The sequence below is a fragment of the Netta rufina genome (assembly GCF_964035555.1).
Source record: "Netta rufina genome assembly, chromosome: 3".
Lineage (NCBI taxonomy): Eukaryota > Metazoa > Chordata > Aves > Anseriformes > Anatidae > Netta > Netta rufina.
In genome coordinates this window covers 49,981,288-50,007,271 of record NC_140125.1, presented here as the reverse complement: position 1 = coordinate 50,007,271, position 25,984 = coordinate 49,981,288, and the positions used below count along the sequence as shown (strand labels likewise).

General features: G+C 38.3%; 1 protein-coding gene across 1 annotated transcript in view; it reads right to left on the bottom strand.

Moving 5' to 3' along the window:
* The window catches only part of PRKN (parkin RBR E3 ubiquitin protein ligase), a gene marked incomplete at its 5' end in the record, with an annotated part of 618,384 nt that overhangs the window by 7,329 nt on the left and 585,071 nt on the right, over positions 1-25,984 (bottom strand). The window contains one exon of the mRNA XM_084284418.1: positions 9,734-9,820. Within this exon, the coding sequence (XP_084140544.1) occupies positions 9,734-9,820 (87 nt within the window). The remainder of the gene's footprint in view (positions 1-9,733; positions 9,821-25,984) is intronic.

Here is a 25,984-nt window from a genome sequence, read left to right as displayed (position 1 = left end):
ATACTTATTTCTAACAAGTCAGCAAAAGGAAATTGGCCCAACTTTGAAACACTCAATGTAACCCTAACTCTGACGGGTTCCTACTCAGCTGCTACTGACTGATAAAACCTGTGACTTGTTGCCATGTCAGTGAATAAAACATAGATTTTTATTTCTTGGCTGAAATTTACTGAGTTAAAATAAAGTAACACAAAGGAACATCTGGAGAAGTTCGTTTCTAGCTCATCTGGTGGTTGTTGCAACATGGACCTAAAAAAATCAGCCCGTTTTGATTAGAAAACCTTGAAAATATGTTTACGTTCTTATTTGTTTTTTTTTTTTCACAACCTATATCAGTCACCTCAGGCCTTTAACCCCTTTTTTGACCCTCACTCTTCTCCCATTTGCCAGTATTTCTGATGCGGAGGAGACAAAGGTGAACAAAGTTCAGCTCTATCTTAGCAATGATTTTTACTTTTAGCTCACTGCTTCTTGATAGCAAATTAGGCCTTGCACGCTGCTGGATTATTCAGCGAAAGGATGACCTCTGTCAAATGGTACATTAGGAAGTTCTAGGAAATAGAAAAAGCTACTCAGGCTAATAGCAAAGAACATAATCTAGTATTGATCTTGCAACACCTTGATCTTTAACAAAGGGAGACTTTAATAAGCAATCTGGGCAAACAAAGAGGAGCCTGAAGAAAAGACAGGGAGAGTGGGAATGCCAATGGGGCCTCAGTTTGCCCAGTGACAGAAGGAAGAAGATATTAAATCATGGTTGCAATGGCAATTAATTATTTAACATTCATAAAGATGATTCAAGATGAAAATCACTATAGCACTGAAAAAACTTTACTAATATTTCCAGAATAATAGCTACACAAGAAGTTTGGATTATTTTCACTTTTTGTATTCAACCCAGAAGAGCTTCACAGTGGCTCTGTTTTTTCCCAAATAGTCCAAATCCAAACGGTGCGATTCAGAACTTAGAAGTGTGCTTTTTTTCCACATCCTCAGGTCTTTGTTGTGCATATTAGCAAATGACACCGAGGCAAAATTTCACACACTGAATGGCTAATTTTATTTGTATAAAGATGTTTGATCTTAGTTCTAAAAGCAAACACAAACTTCGGAGAGCTTAGAAATAATTCAAATAAACAAGTGTGAACCACACATACACAATTGACTGAGAAAGAACAAATTGATGACAACAGTAGAGTGAATTATTATATTAATGTTTTCCTTTGCAAAACTTCTAGCATGAAATAGACACAGCAGCATGATATTTTCAACCCATTAGAGCTGAAACATCCCTCCTATGCTCAGTCTTGCTGAATGCTGAGTTAAAAAACTTCCTGCTGCAGGAAGCAAATGCAGAAAAATGGTACAGTGATGGAGTCTTTCTAATTCAGTAAAGAGATCATACCACCCAGATCTATGAGCCGCAAGCATTGCAGTGAATGCAAGCACACACATTTATCTTAATTTTTTCCTCAAACCACAAAGGAAAGTTGTATGGCAATTCTTCATTACCAGTGTCTATTTATATCACCTTCTTTTATCCTAGGCTAGCAAACCTAATCTTGACAACAGCCTAGGTAATAGACCAGGGCTCTCAACCAGAGGCTGCTTGCACTATTCTGTGGCCTGCCAGGTCTTGGATAGGAAGGTAAGTGATGCTTCAGGTATGCATCACATGCTAGTTTGTCTAGAACAGGACACTTTCATACACTTATGATGCTGACCTCACTCAATATACTCTAGTTCTCCACTTATTACAGGGTATTTACCAGAACATTAGTGAAAAGCTGCTAAATTCCATCCATTCCACTTCATGATGATTTTTCTTGATTCCCAACTGTGCTGCACACAATGACAAGGCGTGAATACCCATAAATAACAGGAAACTCCAGTATGAGCTGTCACAAGCATTTTTTGACATCCCTTCTGCACTATCCTCTTAGTGAGATGGTGGAAGAGTCCACCTTGTTATCTCTGGGTCACACTGAAGGACACAGATTTAATTCTGTCTGTTTCTATACTGAGTCTGTTGGAAAAACTAACAGGGATAAAGAGACCACAGAGACTTCTGAGAACCATACAGCATTGTAAGAACATGCACATGGAAAGCTCTTTATGCAGTTAATCAGTATCAGGCACTAGAGGAAAATGTGCTACAGAGACAGAAAGCATCCTGAAATAGAAAGAAAGCATCCTTCTTAAAGTAGCATCTCATTCAGGTAACAGTGCACACATCGTCTTGTCATACATAAAGTAAACAAAGTATGTAGACACAGCCAGCAACTAAGCAGTGCCATTCAGGGTAAAAACATTGATGGCAAAACTTGTTCAAAAATATTGGAAGCATTAGATATATAATGTTAAATTCACATGCCATCATATTATAGACTGTCTTACGCAAGCACACTTTTTTATGACCATGCTTATTTTGCATATCTGTGGTAGCACGGGCATCATCTGAAAACTGAAAACCCTTGATTCGGAATGGAATATGAAGCTGTTGATGTTATGTTGTGCTCAGTTTTGGTGAATGCTTGTTTGTTGTTGTTGCTTATTTCCATTCTGATAAGCAAAAAAGTTGGTCATGCATTACTTCAAAAAAGTACCCTAATGCAGCTTCCTTAGAAACAGAAATACTTTTCCTTTTGATCAGAAATGCTTGGTTTTCAGTTAATTTTACTTGGCAAAATAAGATTTAAGAAGGAAAAATAGAGATATGTAAAATTATGACTTTATGTATAGAATTTTAAAAAGGCTTAGACGTCTCAAAAGAGAACACATTGCTCATTTTCCTGCATGAATGTGAGAACAACTGTGGATGCTTGAAAAGGTTCAAAGGAAAAACAAAGAATAATTAATTGTACACAATGTTCATCCTTCCATAACACTTGTATTAACACTGCCCACTAATTATTTTGAGCTAGAGCTCAGAGCAAAAGCAGCCTCATCTTTTGAAACCTGATCTACAAGAGATGATGACGGTCCAGCTTAAATTCCTGTTGTTTTCTCAACTTCTGCTGAACTGTTTTATAAACATGGTTGCATGAATTAGCCTCCTGTCATATTTACTGGTGTCTTTTACTAAGTTCTGGGAGAAAAAAAAATCAGATGTCTAGAGCTAGAGGTCTAGATGGGCTAGAGGAGCTTTGAAAAAAAAGTCCATCATTTGAGTCATTTAAGAGTCAAAAAATCTCATAAGGAGAGGCGCACATAGCTATGGGACTAGTGCTCTGGTCTACAGAGAGATTCAGGCTAATCAAAATACTAAAAATGGTTATATAGATCAGGAAAAGGAAGGATATCCATCAATGGGAACATGTTTTATGCACAGGCAAAATACAGTGTCAGTACCATGCTGATCCAGCTAAGCTCACATGAAACAGCTTTGTGTGAGCCAATTTGTCTGGTGTGCCTAGGGAATTCTGCTGTAAAACGACCTGGTTTGTGATGACAGCAAGTAGATAAAATCAAAGTCCAATGCTATACACAGGGTACTGTGTCAAATACAAGACTTTTACCAAATAAAATCAGAGAGCTCTGTTTTGGTGACATTGCACATCAAGGTTCTCATTCTGCATGTTGCAGATATTCATATCAGAACACATGAAATTCAGGTAGCCTGTGAATATTGGATTTACACCGTTCTAAAGCAGAAAATCTAATCCAAGAGAGGTCATTCTTGTATAACTGTTTTCCACCAGTGGAAGGAAGAACATACTTTCTCCTGTAAGTGGCAACACAGACGCAAAGGACTGTCAGCTTAACCTCATCAACAAAAACAGCTTGTCACATCTTTTTATTTTATTGCTGCCCAAAATAGGAAAGATAAAATTCTCTCTATATAGTTTCCATCTATTTCTCATTAGACAGAAAGTTAAGACCTACCCTCAGATTTCCTCCGGTGCATTTTTATTTATAACATAGAGATTAATTTTGCAGGATGTTTCCTGGTTATTTTTCTTGCTCCTTTAATTAGGCCTCTGTGGGTTGAAGTGTCCTGTGCCTGACATTGTAAATATGCCACCTACTAAAGCCAAGCTGAGGTTTCTTTTCTCATTGTTTAAGATACTGTCAAAAACGAGCTACATGTGCCATTTTTGTACAGCCATGTTTTATTTAACTTTTTAAATTTATCTGATGGAAAAACAAAAAATCAATGGCCTAATAATAGATGTTCCAGATTTCATACTGTAACTCAGGACTCATTGAAAGATACCGTGTATGATGAATCTTTTCCATAACCTTTTCTTTCACTAAAATTTCAGTTTTAGTGAAATAATTCATACTTTTGTAGTCAGCATTTACTGTTTAGCAGTTTGATTAATTTTTCCCCTCTTTCCAGTAGAGAAAGATGCTTACATAGACATGCTGCATGTTTCTCATTTTAACTCCTGGTAGTATATCTTTTCAAATACCACACCTCTTTTTCTCCTACCATTCTAAAAGCAGTACAAAAAGTTTGCTGTAATAGTGAAGAAACAATTTTGTAAGCAATATTTGTAGTATTTTACAGCTTAAACACAAAAACCTGACATCCAGGAGCTGATTTGAGATGTCTAATATCTATGGAGTCCAGTATGATATATATATATGCTTTCCCTAATAACATCCATCACTGAAGGTTCAAATAAAACAAAGCTTGCTACTTTCTTCACACAGCAAATCAAGAGACATTTGCAAGTCCATAATTTTGTCAGCATTCTCTCTATTACAATTTAACACTTAAGTTGCATAGTCTTTCCGTTCCACACCAGCTTGTAAGAAATACATTGCATCAAATATGATTTTCATGAAATATTAGCTGCATATTTAGTATTACAATATTTCAGCTAAGGGTATTTTGTGGGTGCCTTTGTTTGGAAATTCCACTTCAGAATGAAATTCCAAAATGGCTCTTGCTCACAGTCACCAATATGTTCTGCTGCATAATTACAGCAAACTTCCACCTACATAGAGACCAGGCTTCACAAGTCTACGTGCTTCAGGGTTCTACAGGGAAAATAGTATAAGAGGTTAGACAGATGTTGCTCAGTGGTTGGGAAAGGAAGCCTGTCAAGTCATGGCTGTATATTTTATACCACCTACTGGCAATTTAGAGATATGCATACATGAGGCAATGGCACGAAAAGAAAGCCTGAAGGCTCGCTTGAAGCCCAAGTGAGCTGCAAGCCTTTCCAGGAACTACAACACAAAAGACAAAAACAGGATGCCAGGTGATGTTACAGGCTTCCCTGGATGTGTGCACAGGCTTCACGCTGTGCCTGTGCAAGCACAGAGCTGCTTTGTGAGAAGTTATCTTAAAGGTCTGCTTCAGATCTGATCACCTGTTTGAGAGCTTACAGCCAAGTTAGGTCTGAACCCCCAGACTGTCATTAGGCACGGGATGATAGCTAAGGCCTTGAAAGCACGTGTGCAGGATCATATGGGAAGTCTTAGAGCTATGAACAACTCTCAGTGGTCAATTACCCAAATGCAACCTTGAGAGCTGGGTAAATACAGTTTTGGGGATAGCAAAGAGGAAAAAAAAAACATACCAGGTTTAGGTAAACACACTATAGATAGTAAATTTGGATGCAATGACAACTTGCAGACCCGTGAAAAAGAAGTGTGGTAACTAACATATAAAAATAACCCCAAGCAGAGTCTACAGTGAGGTGGAAAAAAATATAAATAAAAACATAATTTTCCTCCTGGTAAAGGACTCATTATTTCATTATATATCAAGCAGTGTCCTCTAGCTTCCCATCTTTATAAAGTTCAAACCCTTTCAAGCAGCCTTAAGGACCGTATATAGCTCCTGCTTTGTTCCTCTTGTGCTCCTTTGCTGTGGTTGCACTTTTCCTGCCAACAAACTCCATTTCCCTTTCCCTGTCATCCTCCCTTCACAGACCCACGAGCTCTGCTCCCTCCTCTCGACCTAAGGGTTCTTCCTCTTTCCTTGTGACACCAGGCCCAGCACAGGCCCATTTCACCACCACCCTTTCTGATTGATTCCTCTTTGTTGTCCCATATCACTTCACAACCTTATTTCCTTTCTTCCCTCTTCCTTCTCCTATTTCTGGAGCTTCTACTATGTCTCTGAAAAGTCACAAACAACATCGTCTGAACCCTGCCTGTACCCATCAGTTCTTGGCTATTATGGAGACTTGAATGCCTCTGTTTCAGGCTCTACCTCTCTTTCTGAGGGATCACCTTTTCTAAGACTTCCCAAATTGTTATCTAGTTCTGAGGCCACCAGCACGCCTACCTGTCACTGCTAACCCCCAGACCCCAGACTCCACATCAGCCCAGGGCCACCAGCCCCAGCATGGCCACAGCAGGGCTGGGCTCCAGCTCCCCATGGTCCTGCCCCACTGTGGGCCCATGTCCCAACCTGGCCTCGGCCCATCCCTGTCCTGTTCCTGTCCCCAGGGAGGTGCCCAGTGTCAGTGCCCCCAGTGCCCTGCTCCTGGTGGGGCAGGGGGACGGGACAGGTTGCCAGGCCCTGCCATGACAGACCTCTTGCAGAGCTCTGACATGAGAGCCTTCTTTGAGTGGCACTGCAGGTCTCCTTGTTCTCTGTGTTGTCAACATCTGGCTACCCAGCTCCTCCACAACATCCCTTTTTGGCTTTGCTTCCAGCTCTTTCCCATTCCTCACGACCCACTGCATTTGTCTTCATTAAGCTGACTTAGGTCTAAACCTTTCCTCTTACACTGGAAATGTCAGGGTCGTGCAGGTGTTTGTAGAAATGCTAAGGTAATGAAAGGTTCCCTTCAGTATTGTAGCCACCAGAGGCAAAAATAAAACCTGCCTTTTTCTGATAGAAGATATTTTCCCGAGACTACACATCCTGTGCCAATTCTGGAGAGGAACAGTTTGATGGCTGCATGTCTGGTTGGCCCTGAAATCTGAGTAGAAGCAGTTGTGACAACAAGATCTGTTTCTAAAATAAATGGTATGGAAAGGATCCTGACTAGGGGGAAGGACACGAGTCAAACTGGAGGAGCTTAAGCCATAAAAGGCAACCCTGGAAATGTATTATTCCTACCTAGAAAAAGACAGTCAAAGGTAAAACAATCTTCACTGCTGGGACAAATAGTACAATTATAGCAAATTAACTCTGACACATAGGGTTCTGAATCTAACAGGAAGAGTGCCAAAAAAAAAAAAAAGGGCAGAAAGCACAGATAGCTAAGTGTTTAAATTAGTTTCAGTAAAGCAGATGAAACAGTCCCACATGCATTTCTTTCCATATACACCCCACAAATGTTTTGTATGCATTGTACACGAGTGATGTATGCAAGGCAGCTTTTACTGATGTAATTCAGAAAAACAAACCAAACCAAAACAAAAACCCAGCGAGTCAGCAACACTTATGGTAGCATTGTTTTAGCTAGCTAGGTACTTGTTCTACTGTTTACAGAAAGCAAGAGAAATCATTCCTTCAGTGGCACATCACCACCTTGTGGAGGATTTTAATCAGTGCATCTCGCTTTCTAAGAATAAGGCGGCTGATCAAAGTCAATTAACTTCAACGCAGGTTGGAGTCTAAATGAATTTTGCGTAGTCTGTGATCTTGCCTGTACTGAGGAATTGATTTGCATAGCTACAAGAGATATTCAGGTATCATTTAACTATTCTGGAACAGCTCTTTGAGAGCACAGGAACATTTTTCAGGTACGACTAAAACGTTTGCATTACATTGGAAAAACAGTATTTAACTTCCCTAACTTAACAGATCTAATTGAGTGCAGTTCATTTGCTGAGACACTGGACTAGATGAATGTAGCACTCACATTGTCATCAGGAGGCAGTAAGGCAATATGCAAATGTTTAAAATAAACCACTTCTTCCTGTAGTCTTCTAACTTTTCCTGGCACACCTTTATCTTTTGCTCTAAAGCATGGAGATTATACAAGTGTGAACTTTCAGTGACCCAAAATTCTTAAAATCCTTTGTAAGGTGCCATGGTGACTGCTCAAGGCTTTCAGTACTCTAGGCAAAACTGGCATAAATAGCTTAGTGGACATAGGGCTCACTGCTCATGTTGGGAGGTATTCAATTTCTAGCTGTGCTTAATTCAGGTAAGACACTCGGCTTTGGTCTTCTACTTTACCAGGCTACTGGATACTTTAACTTAAGTATCTCTCAATGTCTCTTTTGAAGCTGTTTTGTTTTTACATAAGTATGAATGGAAGCTGGAACACTTTTTTTAAGGTTGCTTCAAACAATAAAGATTATTCCTCATAGAAGATATTTAAGCTGCAAATCTCCTCCTTGCAGAGTAACATAAATGCTAGAAGCATATATATGTCTTCAAAAAAGGGGTTGCACAAATTCATGGAGTAAAACTTTGCTGATAGCTGCTATATGCAAAAATTCACACCCGAATCACAAGTCTATTAATAGAGAGTGGAAAATATTCAGGGAATGGGACATCATTATGCTCTTGCACTCTTCTCTAGGCATTGGTAACTGAAATCTCTCAGAGACGGGGTAGTAGACAGTTTCTGGGTCTTGTACAGTATACATCTTCCAGGGCACTGGAGGTAGATGCCCTGCCTGCCACGATACCAGCTGTTTAATTCTGGCTCAATGAGCATTGATTCTCTTTTATATAGTAGAAGAGCTTCACTAAGAAAGGTTAAAAAGAAAAATCTCTACAGAGGTTGTCTGGTGCAATAGTGGAAGGTTTCCCTGCCCATGGCAGGGATTTTGGAATTAGATGATCTTTAAGATCCCTTCCAACCCAACCCATTCTGTGATCCTATGATTCTATGGTAACACATGACAAAGACTCTTAGTATGTCCCCAATTCCATCCCAATCTCTACATTTGATGAGTAAGAGGCCCCAAAAGCCATCCTCAGGCAGAGCCTGTCTGCAGGCACTGACAGGAGCTGGGTATGCCTTGTTGGGAGCTGGCCATAAACCTTGTTAGCACCTGCTCACAATCCTGAAGCTGACATGTTGGACCGCCTGGGTCTCAGGGTTAGCGTTTCCTCTTAGCATTAAACATGCCAGACATCTGCATTTTCTTACAGTTTTTTACTCCCTAGGAGAGCACCCAGGCCATCAAGGTGTGAGGTATTTAGGTTGAATCACTCCTGTTCTTTGCTCTCTCTCTCCCTTTCTCTCGCTCTCTTCTGTGAGAGGTTGTGATTCACTTATCATGGAGAGCAGGGAAACTCCAATCTCAAACAAAGAGAAATGTTGGGAGAGAAAAACTATTTCCTGTCCAGGGCTATAGCTACAATAGCTGCAAAATTATGGAGCAGCTTAGAATAATTATCACCTAACAGCTTCTAGTCTACGCAATCCATTTTTTTATTTCTCTAAACTACAACATAAATTATCAACAGCATCTTCTGCACACGATGCATGAAACCCATTACTTTGTCCAAACCCACATGATTTCCTGACTGGTGCATTGAGTACAAGCTGCAAGACAGGAAAACTACAGAAAGCCTTTCAAAGGTGTTCATGTTGAATAGAGACAACCCCAAAAGCCCATTGGGAAGGCTTTTTCTTTGGCACCTGATGGTAGAGCTCAGTGTGTTCCTGGCAGAATTCAGTTACTCTATTAATCAGAGCATCTGAAATCCACCAAAAAGCCAACTCCAATGGCTAGAGAATTCAGTATGAACATAATTGCTTTTGCTTGGGATTATAATTAGGACCCATCCGACAAATGTCGTTCTAGTTGGACCAAGGATAATGATCAGGATGTAATGAGTTGTGGGGATGCTTACTTTCTGGGCCATGGCTCCCTGCGTGCTGAGGAGAGAGCTGCATTCCCCTTCATGGTATTCTTCTTTACATTCACGGCAGAACACAAACTGGAAAACAAACCAAAGCACACAAGTGATAAAAACACATTAGGGACATAGACAGCAGAGTACAACTGTGAAGAGTCATATAGCAGATGATCTCTTGCCCTTCTCATCCCATTAAATTCCCATAATCCTCCTAATTGTGCATCTTATTATGCAATCTGATCATTAACACAACAATTTTGCAGTTATTATTATACATTTCTTTGGTGAAGTAAAATAAATGCCATTATTAAAAATGAGATTTTGCTACATGGTCGATTTAAGGACATAAAGTCATTCTAGATACTTCTGCGTGTGTTTGTGCTGCAGTGAAATCTATTTATACAAAAAGGGCGCTGCCTGAAACAAGTAGTTCTGCTCTATAGTGTTTACCAATGTAAGCAGTCCATTCATAGTTCTGAATCTAATGCATTCTCTATGGAAAGCTGTTACTAAATTTACTGGGACATGATCACTTTATATAGGTTATATGAAATGCCATTTTCTAGGAAATTATACCCTTGCCATGGACTTTTGAGGAATGGTTTAAAAAAATCCATAGTAAGAACACAGTGACAGGTTACTTCACATGGGTTTTAAAGGACTCCCTCTAGACCCTTGTTACATTTCTTGCAATTGTTCTGGTTTCATCCTCCTTAAATTACATTGTTCTTTACATAAGAGCTCATTCAAAAGTAATGTAATGTCTTTAGCAGATGAGTAAAACAATTGTCCCTGCCTCATTCTGAGCTGCCACTGCTCCCTAAACTGGTTTGTATGTATCAAGTTCAATGCCTTTTTTAAACTCTAAAATGAAGATATCTGTCTTGACATGTGTCAAAATCTTTGACTCATCAATGCTGCATTAAATTCTGTGTCCTTGCAGGTAAGAGGAAAAGTCAATAATGTAAAATGTGTCTCTCTTAATACTTTTTTAAAGCCATGTCATGATGCCAGCCCAGACTCTCAGCAGTAAGCTGTTCTGACTGGCATTATAAGCAAGACTGATAAAACAGCCTTGATTTTTGATGCAGAGCTGCATTCACCAGTAACGAATAAAGGATATCAGGACATGACACTGGAACATTTGTCTGCCACAAATTCCATCTTTTGCATTTTCATTTTGAACTCTTTCAAGCCTTATTGTCACTTTTCTAAGAACCACTGAAAATCGTATTTCATTGTCATGCTAAAGAAACTGTGCTTTTGTGAAAAGAAACATTGTGCGAGTCCAAAAGGCTTGACTCTGTTATTCAGAAAGTCAGGGAAATTTGGAGTGGGGAAATGGAGTGGATGTTCCAGCTTCTAGAGATATCGAACCAAATCACTTGTTTGCTTTCTTGTCACTTCTCTAACTATTTTGTCAATGATTTTAAATCTTTTATTTTACTTCATCTGACATTGATCTGTTAATTCATTTGTGTTTCTTAGCAAACAGCTTAACAATGAAGGCACTTCTGCAAGGTATGTTATATGAAAGGTTGCAGTATTGTAATTACAACAATTTGCACTGCATCCCAAAGTTTCATCTATGTTGAACATTGCCCAGACATATAGAGATGTATGTACTCTCTGTCTGGATACCTAATATCTCAAAACTTATCACTTATCAATGAAAGTTATAGCCAGGTTTAACCATATTTCTTACTGTGTGTCCTATTCTCTTTTACCTTCCTAACTTTATTTCCTTATAAACATATCTGGCTGAAAATGTTTGTCTGAAAGGGTTTTGTATACACTCACTATACCACTGCCTTACCACAGAATGCCTCGGTTTCCTCTCCTCACTCCAGTCTTTCACTTTTGCAATTGCAATTTTAAACATTTCATAAATATTGAAAAGGAGGATATGCTGAAGAAGGAAAGAAAGGGGGAAAAAACAACAAAACTAAACCAAACCAACCAACCAAAAAAAACAAACAAACAACAACAACAAAAAACAGGACATATTTTGTAAAGACATTCCAGCTGTCTCACAGTGTAGTTTAGGTTGCATTGACATTTATGATAACAATAAAATTAATAAACTCATGTTGTATTACTTAAAGGTGTGAAATGCATTTTCTCACTACAGAGGTCACTCTCTATACTTGCCTTTAAAATTGCCACTTAAAAAAGTGCTCAGGGGTAAGATCAAAGTGTTGTTTACCAATGTTTTCCCCACAGGCTTTCTGTACTGGAAGTGCGTATGAGAGTGTAAACTGGGCCTTCCACTATCAATTTTGTATCTTGAAAGTAAGTCTGTGAGTGACCCTGTCACACGCTTGTGATGGAACAAAGCCTGATTTTTTTGGTGAGCCAGGATACTCACTTCATATCTTACTAGATAATGGATGAGTTGTAAAATCAGTTCTGTGGCAAAAGACCACCCTGGAGGCTGATCGGTTTGTCAGAATAAATAGGCATCTCCCCACAGAAATGCATTAAACACTCCCATTTTATGGTAAAGCATGCATCATAAAGAAAACGTAGGTCATTTACAACAAAGCAGTTTGCGATAGCTCCATTCATTTTTTACATCCAGACATGAAAAATATAATAAAGTTTCAGTAATGAAATACAGCAATTGCAAAAGTGCTGTCATTTAACTTCTATTTTGTAGCTTCATTAATATTAATACAGTCATTTTGCCTTTGGAAATATAAGGATTTAAGTTGTTCAGTCAGGATTTAATACTTCTGCATAAATTTAATATTAGTATGTGTTTAAAAAATACTATAAATAGTGTAATTACTAACAACAGTCACACTTTCTTTCCCTTTATTTGCTGAAAGGTTGGCAGATTACAGTGATAACATAAATTGTTCAAGAACAGTGAATGTAGAACTTACTGTTGTTACCCTTGAAAGATTCTTCAGCTAGAAAGCGACTAGCACAAAGAATAAATCCCAAAGGTCTGAAACCTACCCTCTAGGTTTACGCATTAAAATGAGGATTAGCAGGGAAATCCCCAAAGCACTTGAGGGATTTGGGCACTGGAATAAACATATAACCTGTATGTATGCTACTACGGGCTTTTGAATATCTGTAAAAATGTATAAGATAGGCCTAAGCAGAAATTCTGAATACAAGTGATCTCAAAACAGAAGGTATAAAAAGTCTCAACAGGGATCCAAATCCTGTTTTAAAAATCCTCCTCTCTTTATCATCACTCAAACAGAAGGTAAAATCAGTCCAAACTCTGGCCTGTTCAATGGAATTTGTACCCCACGGCTGATATGTGCAGTGCTAAGAGTGATGCTGAAAGAAACCTGCGATGATGAAACCATTATTCCTGACCAGACCATGCATAAAGTTTCAAGTTTGGAAGAGGAAACAGAATATAGCTCTAATTTTTAAGGAAAAAAAATGAGTTTGTCAGTTATATGCTGAATTGGTTTTTGGAAGAAGGATTTTGCCATTTTTTTTTTCCTCAACATTTGTAAGATTTGGGTTTTTTTTTGGGATTAAGCACCACACCTCTCATTCTCTTGCCTACTCCACGCATCTCTTCTTTCGTCTCTTAACACTGATCATCTCTCCCTGTAATTCTTGCAAAGTATTCATGTTCAAATTATCTCTCTTCCAACGTCAATACAATACTCCCATTCATGAATTCCCACATGAAGCCTCAAGTTTTGGCTCCATACTGTTACTTTCAAGTTACTCTTCTACTCAGATATTGCTTGTCTTTTTCACTCTCACCTCCTCTTGTGTCTACACAGCAAAATGAAGGCAAGGTTGCAATGAGGTAGTTATAGCTGAGGTTTAAGCTGCGGCACCATGGGTACACTGCTAGGGACTTTGTAAGGTGACAGCTCAAGTGTGGGCACAGATTTCTTACCAGATTTCTGCAGTCTATGTTGAAATCCAGGCTGCCATGTTTTCCTTCCTACAGTTAGCACTATTAGCTAGACTGTGACATATGGTTTGTCCAAGTGTTGTCCAAAACAGACACTGAAGTCCACATTAAAGACATCAAGTGAGGAAAGACCCACTCATACCTCTGGCAATGTGTCTTAATGCCCTTCAAATCATTGTTAAAAATTGTAACTAACACCTACTTTGACTCTCCCTGGATTCAGCTTCCAGACACTACTTTCTGCTTCACAATTATCTGCTAAAATATCTTTCAGTATCTCCTATTTTCTTTCTGCAAAGGTACCTATGTACCATAATCATGGTACCCCTGAATCTTCTTTAACCTAAGCAGAGACTCTAAGTTTCTCACTGGATAAGCCGTCCTGTTACTACCTCTGTCCAGCCCCAAATCATATTCATAGCAGTTTTCTAGGGACTTGCTTTTGACATTAATTATATTTGACTAATCTTTGTGTCATTGCTGTGCTGTATCAGCAGAGTCTTTTTATTTACTTCTGGATCGCTGTCAAGTATTGAATTGTGACAGGTATGCTATCAGTCCCTGCTGAATGCTGCTAGCAATACCCTGCTGATCATGCAGTCTTTACAGAAAGACTGCTTTCTGTGATCTGTCAGTTCGTAATCCACACAACGACCAACCAGGGAGGCATGCATACTATACCATCCGACAGTGATGAGACAATGCTGCTGCACATGTCCTAAACATTGCAATTGGAACCCAGTCCCCTAAAACTCTTTATGGATATGTTATGGTGCTGATTTCCTTACCAGAATATTCTGTAGATTGAAGTCATACAATATATGAAATTGATTTTTCCACAATTACTCTTTCTTATCAAACTTATAATCTCATCAAAGAATGAAATCAGTTCCTTTTGATACAACCTACTGTCACTGAGAATATATTGACTAGCAATATTATCAAAATTGTTTTGTCTTCTCTGTTGCCTTCGTCTTTTTTCCTTGATCTTCCCTCATTCATTCAGTACTGTCTGTCTGGGTCAGTCGCTACAGATGGGAGTCATGAAAATTAAATCTACTGAATGAAGGCAGGATCAACACTTCCATCACTGCTGTAGCTTTCTGTCAGTAACATAAAACTAGAATGCAAGAGAGGCCAAGGTCCCTCAAAACCATGACTGTATGAACAAACAAAAATTACAGATCTCTCACCTTTCATTTAAAATGCAGGGATTACAACTTTTATCTTGCCTTTTCAGGAAAATGTGTTTTAAGAAATCAACCTTCAACTTCTCTACACACTCCTTCCTCTAAAACCAAGTCAACCCACCCTCCCTAAGCAAAATAGAAGTGTACTACATTACTATCATAATTCATGCTAAAGGAGAAATAAACCATAGATTACAAGCGTTAACTTTATTATTAAATGAGCTGCTAAAAAAGAAATATGAAGACCTACTGTAATGGGAGGAGTCTACAGCATATTGTTAAGAGAATACAAAGCAAGTAAAGTATAATCTAAGATATATATGATTAATTTGTGATTAATTGTTTAATTTGTATATAGCGAATATATATATATTAATCAGACTAGCAGGATTTTTTTTTTAACTGGATTTTTTAAAAAAACATTGAGAATGATTTATTGGATAGTAACACTGGAAAGGCAAAAAGATCCATTTTTTCACCAGACAACATGATCATCTGGTCAAAAAAACCCTTGAAAATGTAAAACTTTATAAGGCACCAAGGTTCAATTCTAGATGAGCTTTTGCAGTCAAACTATAGGCTGCTGACTGGGGCAAGGATTTATTAGTGAAAATATGAGCATGCCTTAAGGGAAACCAAAGCTATCAAAGAGTCATGTATAGAATGATGCAGCCAATAATACCCAATGTAATCTCTCTTTATAGTGTATAAAAATACAGTATTAGATTGCAATTTACAAAGTATAAATTGTAATCTCATAGTGAGTAATACATACCTACAGAAGAGGTATTATTTGTGAAAAAATATGCCCTTGTTCCCAAGAAAGCTAAGGGTATCCTGGGCTGTACTAAGCAAAATATTGCCAAAAGGTTAAGGGAGGGTGATCTCTCCCCCTCTACTCAGCGCTGCTAAGGCCACACCTGGAGTACTCTGTCCAGTTCTGGACTCTCCAATCAATACAAGAGACATGGGTATACTGGAGAGAGCCCAGTGAACGACTGTGAAGGTGATGGAGCACTTCTCCTGTGAGGTAAGGCTGAGCAAGCTAGGGCTGTTCAACCTAGAGAAAGGGAAGGTTTGAGGGGTCTCATTAATGTGTATAAATACGTGAAGGGAGAGTGCAAAGAGCAAGGAGATAGGCTCTTTTCACAGGGATGCCCAGTGCCAGGACATGAGGCAATGGGCACAAAACTGGTTCACAAGAGGTTCTGTTGGAACATCAGGAAGCACTCCTATACTGTGCAGATGATGGGGCACTGGCACAGGTTGCCCAGAGAGGCTGTAGGGTCTCCCTCATTGGAGATCTTCAAAAGCCACATGCACATAGACATGCACAACGTGCTCCAAGGGGCCCTGCTTGAGCAGGGGGGATGGACCAGATGACCTCCAGAGGTCCCTTCCAACCTTAACCAGTGTGCAATTCTGTGGTTTTGTGAAAAAATGTCCTGACACCAAATTTGACTAGAAAAGTTTTTAACGTATAGTATATATTTTGAGTAGGAGAGCAGTCTGATTCCTGACTAGAGTTCAAACCTCCATAAATACAGATCAAGCATTTTTAATTTTGAAACTATATATTTTATTACCTATTTCCATCTTAAGTGAATCAGTGCTTAATAAATAAAAATAAAAATACAGACACAGACACACAAAATAAATGTCATACTCTTTGCTGTACTACTGCTGTGAACTACAGGTATTGGATTGACTTTGCTTCTGGCACTTTTTATTATCCAGGATCAAGTGTGAGACCTTCAGCCCCATATCCTGTCTTTTGATATTTCTTGTGCTTACAGCAAGAACCTTTAAAAACAGAATATTTACCATCTGCAGTAGCTACATTTACTTAGGATTTGTGGCTTTGCCAATTGTCAGTTATAGAAAACCCACAAATACTACAATGAAGATAAATGCCACAGTAGAAAAAGTATTCATTTTTAATGACACCAGCTCTATCAGATATAAAGCATGGTAGTACTTGCAGAGCAATTTTGGTCTTTTTCCTTACAATAAAAGACACATACTTACTATGCACATTTCATCTAAAATTAAACTTTTGCGAGGAGCATGACAATCTGTCAAAACACAGTATCAAAAATATAGTTGCAGTCTCTGTGCAGCTTTTGCAATCCAAGAGCGATTTGCCATCAATATTATAAGAAGCAATTTTCTATAAACATTAAAAGCTTTAAATGCAGGTCTGCGTCAAAATGTCTTAGAATTTTCAATGTTTTTCTTTTGAATCTAAAAGTGAAAGCCTCCCTCCTAACTTCTACAAAACAACCCATGGGCTCATTCCCTGAGATCTAAATGACAGCATGTGCACCCCGGGACTCTTCGGTGAATGCTGATGAATTTGTGTTTGCAGACAGGCAGACTTTCCTGGAGCTTGTCTTGCATCAGGCTGCATTAACCTGAAGATGGACAACATAAGCTCAGAGAACCTCTCTGAGACCTCCCCAGATCTCCTGTTTGCTGATTTATGTGGATGATCAGCCATCATCCCTTTTGAATTGCCCTGTGCTCCAAGTGCTGCAAAGGACAGAACATAAGTAAGAAGCTGGGAGAAGCCCTGGTGCTTCTTTGAGGTGAAATTACTTCAGACATCTGTAGAAGAAGGGATGATACTCTTCAGGAGATTCAGCAGATTACTCTGCTACATGCCTACACACAAAGGTATTGCACAATCTTGTTCTTAGTATGTGGATGGGATGTGAGACTTACTGGCCTATTCCAGAAAATAAGAATAAAAAGTCTGTAAAGCAGAATTTGTAACAAAAATATGTGGTATATTGACAATACAAAACCCTGTTGTTTGTGGTACTATTATGTGTGTATAATAGAGTCAGATCTTGTGATCGCTGAAGAATCTCAACTGATAGCTGACTACCCAAGCAAACATGAGTTCAAACACCACAAGATTTTCAAAGTGGACCATGGATTTAGTTCTCTGGACAGAAATAGACGGCGTTTGTACAGCTTTTACTGTGAGAAGAACAATCCTGTGCCCTGCAGCACTGGGAAGAGATGCCCAGAACCATGATGACCAAACTACCTCTGGAAAAGGAAGTCAAACAAGCCTAAGAAAAGTAGGAAGCTGCATACAGCATCAGGCTGCTAAACACAGCAAGATGCTCATGTCCCTCTTGTTTACCTCACCTGTGCTAGAGCTGCAGACAGCTAAGGAAAGAGCCAGGCTTCCAGTTCATCATACTACAGGGACTGTGACAAGTCCTCAGATGTTAAACATCGCTGCTTAGAGGAACACTCCCTAACTCCAGAAATAGCTGCTGCCACTGGGACAAATTCCTCAGAATCAGATGCCTGGTCAGAGTCAGGCATCATCCTCTGCTCTTCACCCTTGTGTATCCAGATCTCCCCTCTGCCTTCCCATTCCTATGCAGCTGTTGTCTAGCCCCTTCCTTCTTCTTTTGGTGGCAAAACTCAATTTTACGTACTTGAGAAGCTTTAAGCTAGTCCTGCTGCAGATCTCACAGCCAGGTCAATAATCTGTGGCTAATGCAGCAACAGTGTGTTTGGGACCTGGACTACTGGCTCTGCATGATGCTGCACTATGCTAGGTGGATGTTTCAGCACCACTTGGATCTGGCTTGAGGGTGCACAAGTAGAGAGAGTCCTTACTTCACTGTAGTACAGACATGACAAGGAAATTAAATTCAATATTATGTTCTTGCTGGCACCTCTGGAGATAAAAAAGCAATTGTTCGTCGGCGTAATTCTGTTCCCATTGAAGTAACTGAAGTGGTACAGACAGATAACTATACATATTTAGTGTATAATCTGGGGTATTTTTATGCCTGGATGACTAAGAAAATGTGAAGCAGATGCAGATAAACTTAGATTTTTACAAATGATTTCCATAATAATTTACAAGGTATTTCTATGAGGAAACACTGGAAGCAAACAATTATCGCCGATTTGTCATTTAATGAGTATAAGGAAAATTTTTAAGGCAGCCAAAATATGTATCTAAATGTGACGTTTTAAAAATACTTTAATCTAGCAGATTATAACCAAACTTCTAAATGCATAGTACATATAGGCACATATTAAAACTACATGGTATATCTCTCCACCTCTCCCACTAACACTAACAGAAATCAACTGTAGCTCTAATGGAACAATGCTACATTTACCTTAGAACACACGAAGTCAGAGCATGAGTTATGATCTCAAGTAAAAAAAGCTATAGCATATATGTTGTCACTACTTCACTCGATACAAGCAAGAATATGAAGTAAAATTTTGTGTGAAAGGAAGCATTATTTATAAGGAGCTATGATGTAGAGAGGGAAAATCACAGTTACCCAGAGATGCCTTTAGAAACAGAGACATAGCATTTTATAGCATGCATAACAGCATAGCATTGCAAAATATTTTTACTGTAGAATATGTGTCACTTTACATGTGTGATGTCAAACTTGACTTTTTCAACAAAGTGGTTGGAAGTTACAGTAATATATCACTTCTCTCAAGTTTGAAAAAGATGTTATTGCTGAATGCATGCATCTGTTCACAAGGAATGTCATGAGGAACAAATTTTACTGCCTGTCCCTTTACCTCTGTCTGTAGCATCTTTGGAGTTCAATTAATACACCCTCAAACAATAAGACAAACGAAGTGTGCATTTCATTCATGTCCTGATTGCCAGGTTAAATCTAAAAAAAAAAAAAAAAAGAAAAAAAAAAGCCCACATAGCAATACTAACATTTTTTCAGAAGATGGCAGCAGTGAAACAGGAATCGATATAGAAGGTCTAAGCTTTTGCAAATGAGAAAGATTCTGAAAAAATCATAGTCAACAGCCAAGATCCAGTCCAGGGTTACTAACAGCTAATACATCTGATACATGCAAAACTAGTCCTGACAAGACAGTCTCATAAAGAAACAGTATTCAGATGCATTAAAACTCATAAAAAGGAACAAGGGGTGCTCCTTGTTTCAAGGACATCGCATCTTATTTCTCTTGAATCTGGCAACAGCTGAAGCTCCATAAAAAGAACATAAATATGACAATCTAGCAAATAAAATAGCATAAATAATGTATCTCAGATAACTATGGTGCTGTTTTAAGCATTTTGTTGCCTTCACATTATCTCCTAGGTGTAACCATTGCTTTTTATGACTATAAACAGTCACATAGCCTATATGTCAGGCAGAGCAAAAAATAATGAACAAATGCATTTGTTTCTTTCTTTTAAGGGAATGCCAACCTACTGCACATGGCTCCAGCAATGTTTCCTCATAGTAACTAGATTAAGCACAACATTAGGATCTTTTCCTGAGACATTGTTTTTAGAGGGTAGGGGACTTGGGGAGGGGGATAGAATTAAAACACGATTCTGCTTCTGGTTTGTGTTTGTCTTATGAACAAGTGAATCCTTTAAAATTAGGGAGTAACTGAATCTATAGTCACCAAAGCCAGCCTGTGCTCCCTTCAAAGACCGATACCATCCAGTTCAACAACTGAGCATGGAGGTATACTCTGCTTGGTTCAAATTCAGAGCATGAACGCTGAAGAAAAAAAAAAAAAGCTGCATTAGGTGATTCCAATTAGAGGTGTTTCTGAGCCTGAATATTGACACTGAATGACACAGGGAAACTTTGGGCAAGTTGCAAAAAAAGATGAAAATTTCGTGTTAAGCCTGTCTACAGTTAGATGCAGCCAAACAGCAGGATACTATCAACTCTAAGCTCTGAAGGATAGATTTAGACTCAGGCTCTGCAATTCCAACTCATCTGAAAAAATGAATGAATTAAAATAATGATAATTAAAAAAAAAAAAAGTTTCAAAGAGAAACAAGAAAGAAATTGCAAGAAATTTTGAAAATCTTCAGATCTAGTTTTCCTGAATGAGGCATCATCTGTGCAAAATATCCTGCAAACACTGCTGAAGAAAGCATTGGAATAATAATGAAAATATCACACTTTATCTGTCAAGGAAAAAAAGCAGGTAGCTTCTCAAGAAACACAGCTTGCTGATCAAAAATCAATGATAGCTGGGCTGGTTCATGCCATGAGTCCCCGGTCACAACCCAGAGCTCCCATTAAGGATCCCTCAATTTATATTCCTTGTTTTCACTGCAAAGGCTGGGTACGAAGTTTCAAGTAATTTTCTTCCGAAAAAAAAAAGTTTTTAAAGTTACACAGTTTGTGCTAATTGTGTTCACAGAGTATATACCTAGTTATTAATGTGACTTCTTGTCTGACCTCTCAAATGGATCTTGTTCTGGTTTGTTGATCCTAGACATTTTTGTAGTGTAATTATCTAAACCACCAAAAATGATCTCTGAAATGTAAGCTCATGATGTTAGTTGGTTTACAGGAAATGCAAACTATTTGGCACCTACTTCTGCACCCTTCTGACAAACCATGCACTAAACATTTGAGAAACAGAAATTCTACATTAAGAATCCAAATAGATATACACACACATAAAATCAACAAATGTTGTCATATATTGGCATATACTGACAAGTAGCAAAATCTCTGTCTAAAAAAAAAACATTCCATAAATCTTGCTTATTTATCAAAAATAATTTTACAACTCCATAATTCTTTTACTTTTCTTTGAATTTCTGAAATATCTATGGATCATCCAACATGCACTATATTTTTTCAGTTGCCTGGGAGGGCAAACACTGCGAGGCACAAGCAATTCAGGTTTCTGGGGTGTACTGTTGACAATTCCCTGGCACAAGTAAAGAATAAGCCCAAAAGGGGACACAGTTCTCATACTTCCATCAAGGAAGAACTGGTTGCAGTTGTGAAGACTGAAGACAGCCTAGGCTGCAGTGAACACGGCATGATGGTGTTCAGGATCCTGAGAGGAGGGAGTAAGGCAAAAAAATTGAACCACAAGATTTGACCTCAGGAGAACATACTTTGGTCTGTTCAGGGGTCTGCCTGGAAAAGTCCCATGGGAGCTGGCCCTGGAAAAAAAAAAAAAAAAAAAAAAAAAAAAGGGATACAGAATACTTGGTTGCTGTTCAAGGATCACCTCCTTAAAACTCAGTGGTCCATCCATCTTAACCATCAGGAAGTCAAACAAAAGTAGTAGCAGACCTGTCTGATGAACAAGAATCTCCTGGTTAAACTTGGAAATAAAAAGGAAGCATTTAAGAGGCAGGAGCAGGATTCAGGAGGGGTATAGGGACTTTGTCCAAGGATGCAGTGATGGGGTTAGGAAAGATAAAACCCACCTAGAGTTTAATATGATAAGTAACATGAAAGCCATCAAGGACTTCTACAGGTATATCACCAACAAAAAGAAGACCGAGAAAAATGAGGGCCCACTGCTGAATCAGTGCAGTGTATCTGGTGACAAAAAACATGGAAAAAGACAAGGTACTCAATGTCTTCTTCACCTCTGTCTTTACTGGCAAGATTTGCCTTTGGGAATCCCAGGTCCCTGAGATGAGAAGCTCCAGTCTGGAGCAAGAAAGGCTTGTTCTTGCTGAAGAAGGATCATGAGAGGGGATTACAATTTGGGCAAAACAACAGATTGCACTAAACCAAAGCCCAGTCCTTCACTCCTTTCTCAACATAGTCAGCAAAGCAGATGTAATCCTTAAAACCCAGAGAAAAAAACATATGCACATGTGCAAGTTCAGAAGGACCACTCCAAGCTGGAACTTGTGCACAACATGGGAGTAGAACAGACCTCTGTATAATGATATTTTATGCTCAACTAAAACACATCCACAATCCAGTGTGGATTCAAAAGATCTACTGCAAGAAGACAGATCAACACAGTGCACCTGAGTGCCAGTGTTGGCAGGAACAAAGGCTTCTTGGCATCTCAGGAAAGCATGATCCAGTCCCTCCAAGTACCACTAGGAGGTCTCCAAACCTACTAACATGTCTTTTTTAAGAAGAACTCTAACCTGGCACAGTTTCTGGAATTAATGACTGCAGTGCAAATGATCTATTTCTTTAGAATAAGCACTTATTGCTGATGAATGCTTCATTTATTTACTACTTCTAAGACACAGATTTGGTAGGGCTTATTGTTAGTTTTTAATAAGAAAGGGAGCTGAAGAATTAATCTTATGTGACAATTAGGTTGTGTTATGATGATTTGATTATAGATGAAATTGCTTGCTAATGTGGCCAGATCCTGGGCTCATGGAAATGGGCACAACTCTGTTTTCTCCAGCAGAGCTACACTGAATTGCAGCTTCTCAGGATCAGGGCCTACCTGCCTGTTTCTGACATCTAGTATATAAATTCATACATCTCTATGTCATCAAGAGTCACTACACAAGCAGAGCACACATTTCAGTATTTGTCGTCTGATATATTGTTGTGCTGCAGTAATTCACCTCTTCCCAACACCTTCACTTTTCTTTTATTCATACCTGAAAACATCGTTCCTCTCACATCACTCCTGACCATAGGAACAGCTTCATAATCACTGTCAGAACTTATTAAAAGCATTAATATGCTTGCAACAATGATAACAAATGTTATTATACCAACGCCAGTGAGAACAATACTATTGTCTAATATATGGTGTATCTTTTCTTCCTCTCATCTCCTTCCCTGCTTTCAAAAGGCTCAGAAGCAGCCACACCTGGAAGCCTTCCAGCTATGAAACCACATGATTTTGGAGTGCTCCTGGGGTAGGAACAAAAATAAATATTTTTCATAGATATTCACCTCTTCTACCTCAGGAGGCATCCTGAAGGCCTGCTATGCAAATCAGACAATTGTAAGTAGGGTAGCATGTTCTAAATTCTATATCCAGGACCTGCCTAAAAAGAACATTATTAATCAAGGGATTTTATTTTATTTTATTTTATTTTATTTTATTTTATTTTATTTTATTTTATTTTATTTTATTTTATTTTATTTTATTTTAATATATATAATATTCAGACAAAACCTAGCCTGAAGAAATTACCACTGTGTGTCTAATTCCCCTACATGAACATACATGCCTGTCTGTCTATTCTGTTGTTAATCATGATATTTTGGCCTTTTCAGTTTTTGCATAAATCAAAAAATATTCAAATTGATCAGTGATAAACAGCAATGTACCATTTACCTTGAAATAATTATAATCTGGTGGAAAATACTGTATTTTTTTCCCTTTTCCTCTCAAAATTTGACTTTCTTTGCTGCTAGGAATTTAAAGCAAAGATAAAAAAAAAAAGAAATAGGCACTGTTGTTGTATGACCCCACTATATTTTTGTTCTTCTGCTTCAAAGGCAACCTGCCAGCTCACACAGAAAACAAAGAAAGGTTACTTCTGCGAACTGTATTAAAAGCACTCAACAATAATGGCCCCAAACCACTACAGCTCCCAGTTGTCTTATTGCACTATTTGGGGGTTATTACTGTAGCTTTTTATTAAATAAGGATCATTAGTAAACCTTGTTTTGATTCTTATGTTGTGTTACCTTTATTTAGCATGTTTACTGCAGCTGTGTGCCACAACAATGCACCACAACAATGCACCATAAGCTCCTTCTGGCTTCAGTCTGATTTTTGGATATGCAGGAGGTCAAAATTTTTCTAAGCAGCAAAACAAAAAGAGGCAGAGCATGCTTGCATGTACTGAAGTGGAAAAATTATGTTTTTCAAATACAGAAGGACTTTAATGTGCCCCTGTATGTTGTGATATATGCTGGAGAATTCCACTGGCGAATCAAGTGTGCATCATGCTTCTCAGCTGTTATATGAAAAAAATGTAGTTTATGAAAACCTGGTAGATAGTAAAGAAAAAGGAACCAATTTGAGTTACAGCTCAAACTATGTGTGTTTTTAATTAACAAAGTGTGTTATTAAAAATCACAGAATCACACAGAATCACAGAATTGTCTAGGTTGGAAGAGACCTCAAGATCATCGAGCCCAACCTCTGACCTAACGCTAACAGTCCCCACTAAACCATATCCCTAAGCTCTACATCTAAACGTCTTTTGAAGACTTCCAGGGATGGTGACTCCACCACTTCCCTGGACAGCCCATTCCAATGATTGCAAACTTCAAAATTCTAGCTCTCTTCAACATTTTATTCAATCTCATGTTCAAGGAACAAGTTAGAAATGAATTCCATGCTTAGGTTCATCTCATTTTATAGAGCCTCTGTTCGTGGATTCTGGCACTCAAGGTGTCAGTGTCTAGTTCCAGGAACTGGTTTGTGCCCATCACTTGTTAAGGTAAGAACAGAAAGTGAAAATTAACAACTGTTTTCTCTAGCTTCACAGTCCATTTATTTAATTCAAATTTTCTAAGATCTTGTATTAGAAATATATAAAGCCAAGTAATTCAAAAACATGTGATTACATTTGTGAGGCCTTACCAACATATAGTTTTTTACATATGATAATTCATGAGTCAATCTGTAGACAGTCTTTGTAAATCTCATTTTATTTGTGTCATCTATTATGAAATTTTATCTTACATGAGAAAATAATTTGAAATATTAGTTGTGGTCTTGGTGTTGCTATTGGGCCATCTCAGCCCACTAGGAGCTCTGCACTCAAATCTGTCCAAACTTCTATAGTTTTTCAAAGGAATCTAATATTAAACTGATCCCTTTCTTGACTTTGGTCTAAGTGCCTTCCCATTATACACATCCAATATACAATGGATGTGCATCTTAGCACTGAACTGTAGACAATGGGAAAGCTATAAACATATAAAAGTAGCATTTCTGCTAAGACCCTGACAGTAAGCTTGTCCATCAACAGCAGAAAATGTAAGGCTTAACAAGATGTGTGGTACTCTGAGATAACGCATGCCTTGGGGGTGTTGTGAAGTATGAAGCAGAAGCAAATGCTTTTAGTGACCTGCCAGTGTTATCTTACTGTAACATACACACCTTGGAATAGCCTACAAAATTATAAAATAGCCCCGAACTCACAGAAAACTAAATATATTTTTTAATTTAACAACTAAACAAAAGAAATGAGGTGCATAATAATTAAATGGCCAGTAAAGAGCAAATAGCTTATGGAATGTTTCATTTCTGAACTGCTGAGGAGAATAATAGTCAGGGTCACAGGTGAATGAAATAAAATGTCATGTACATTCTTCATGCTACTCAAGCACAGCAATTTCCCCAAAAGGTTCTTCATTAAAACAAAAATGAAATAATGGAAGAGATAGTTTGGAAAGATTTTTTTTT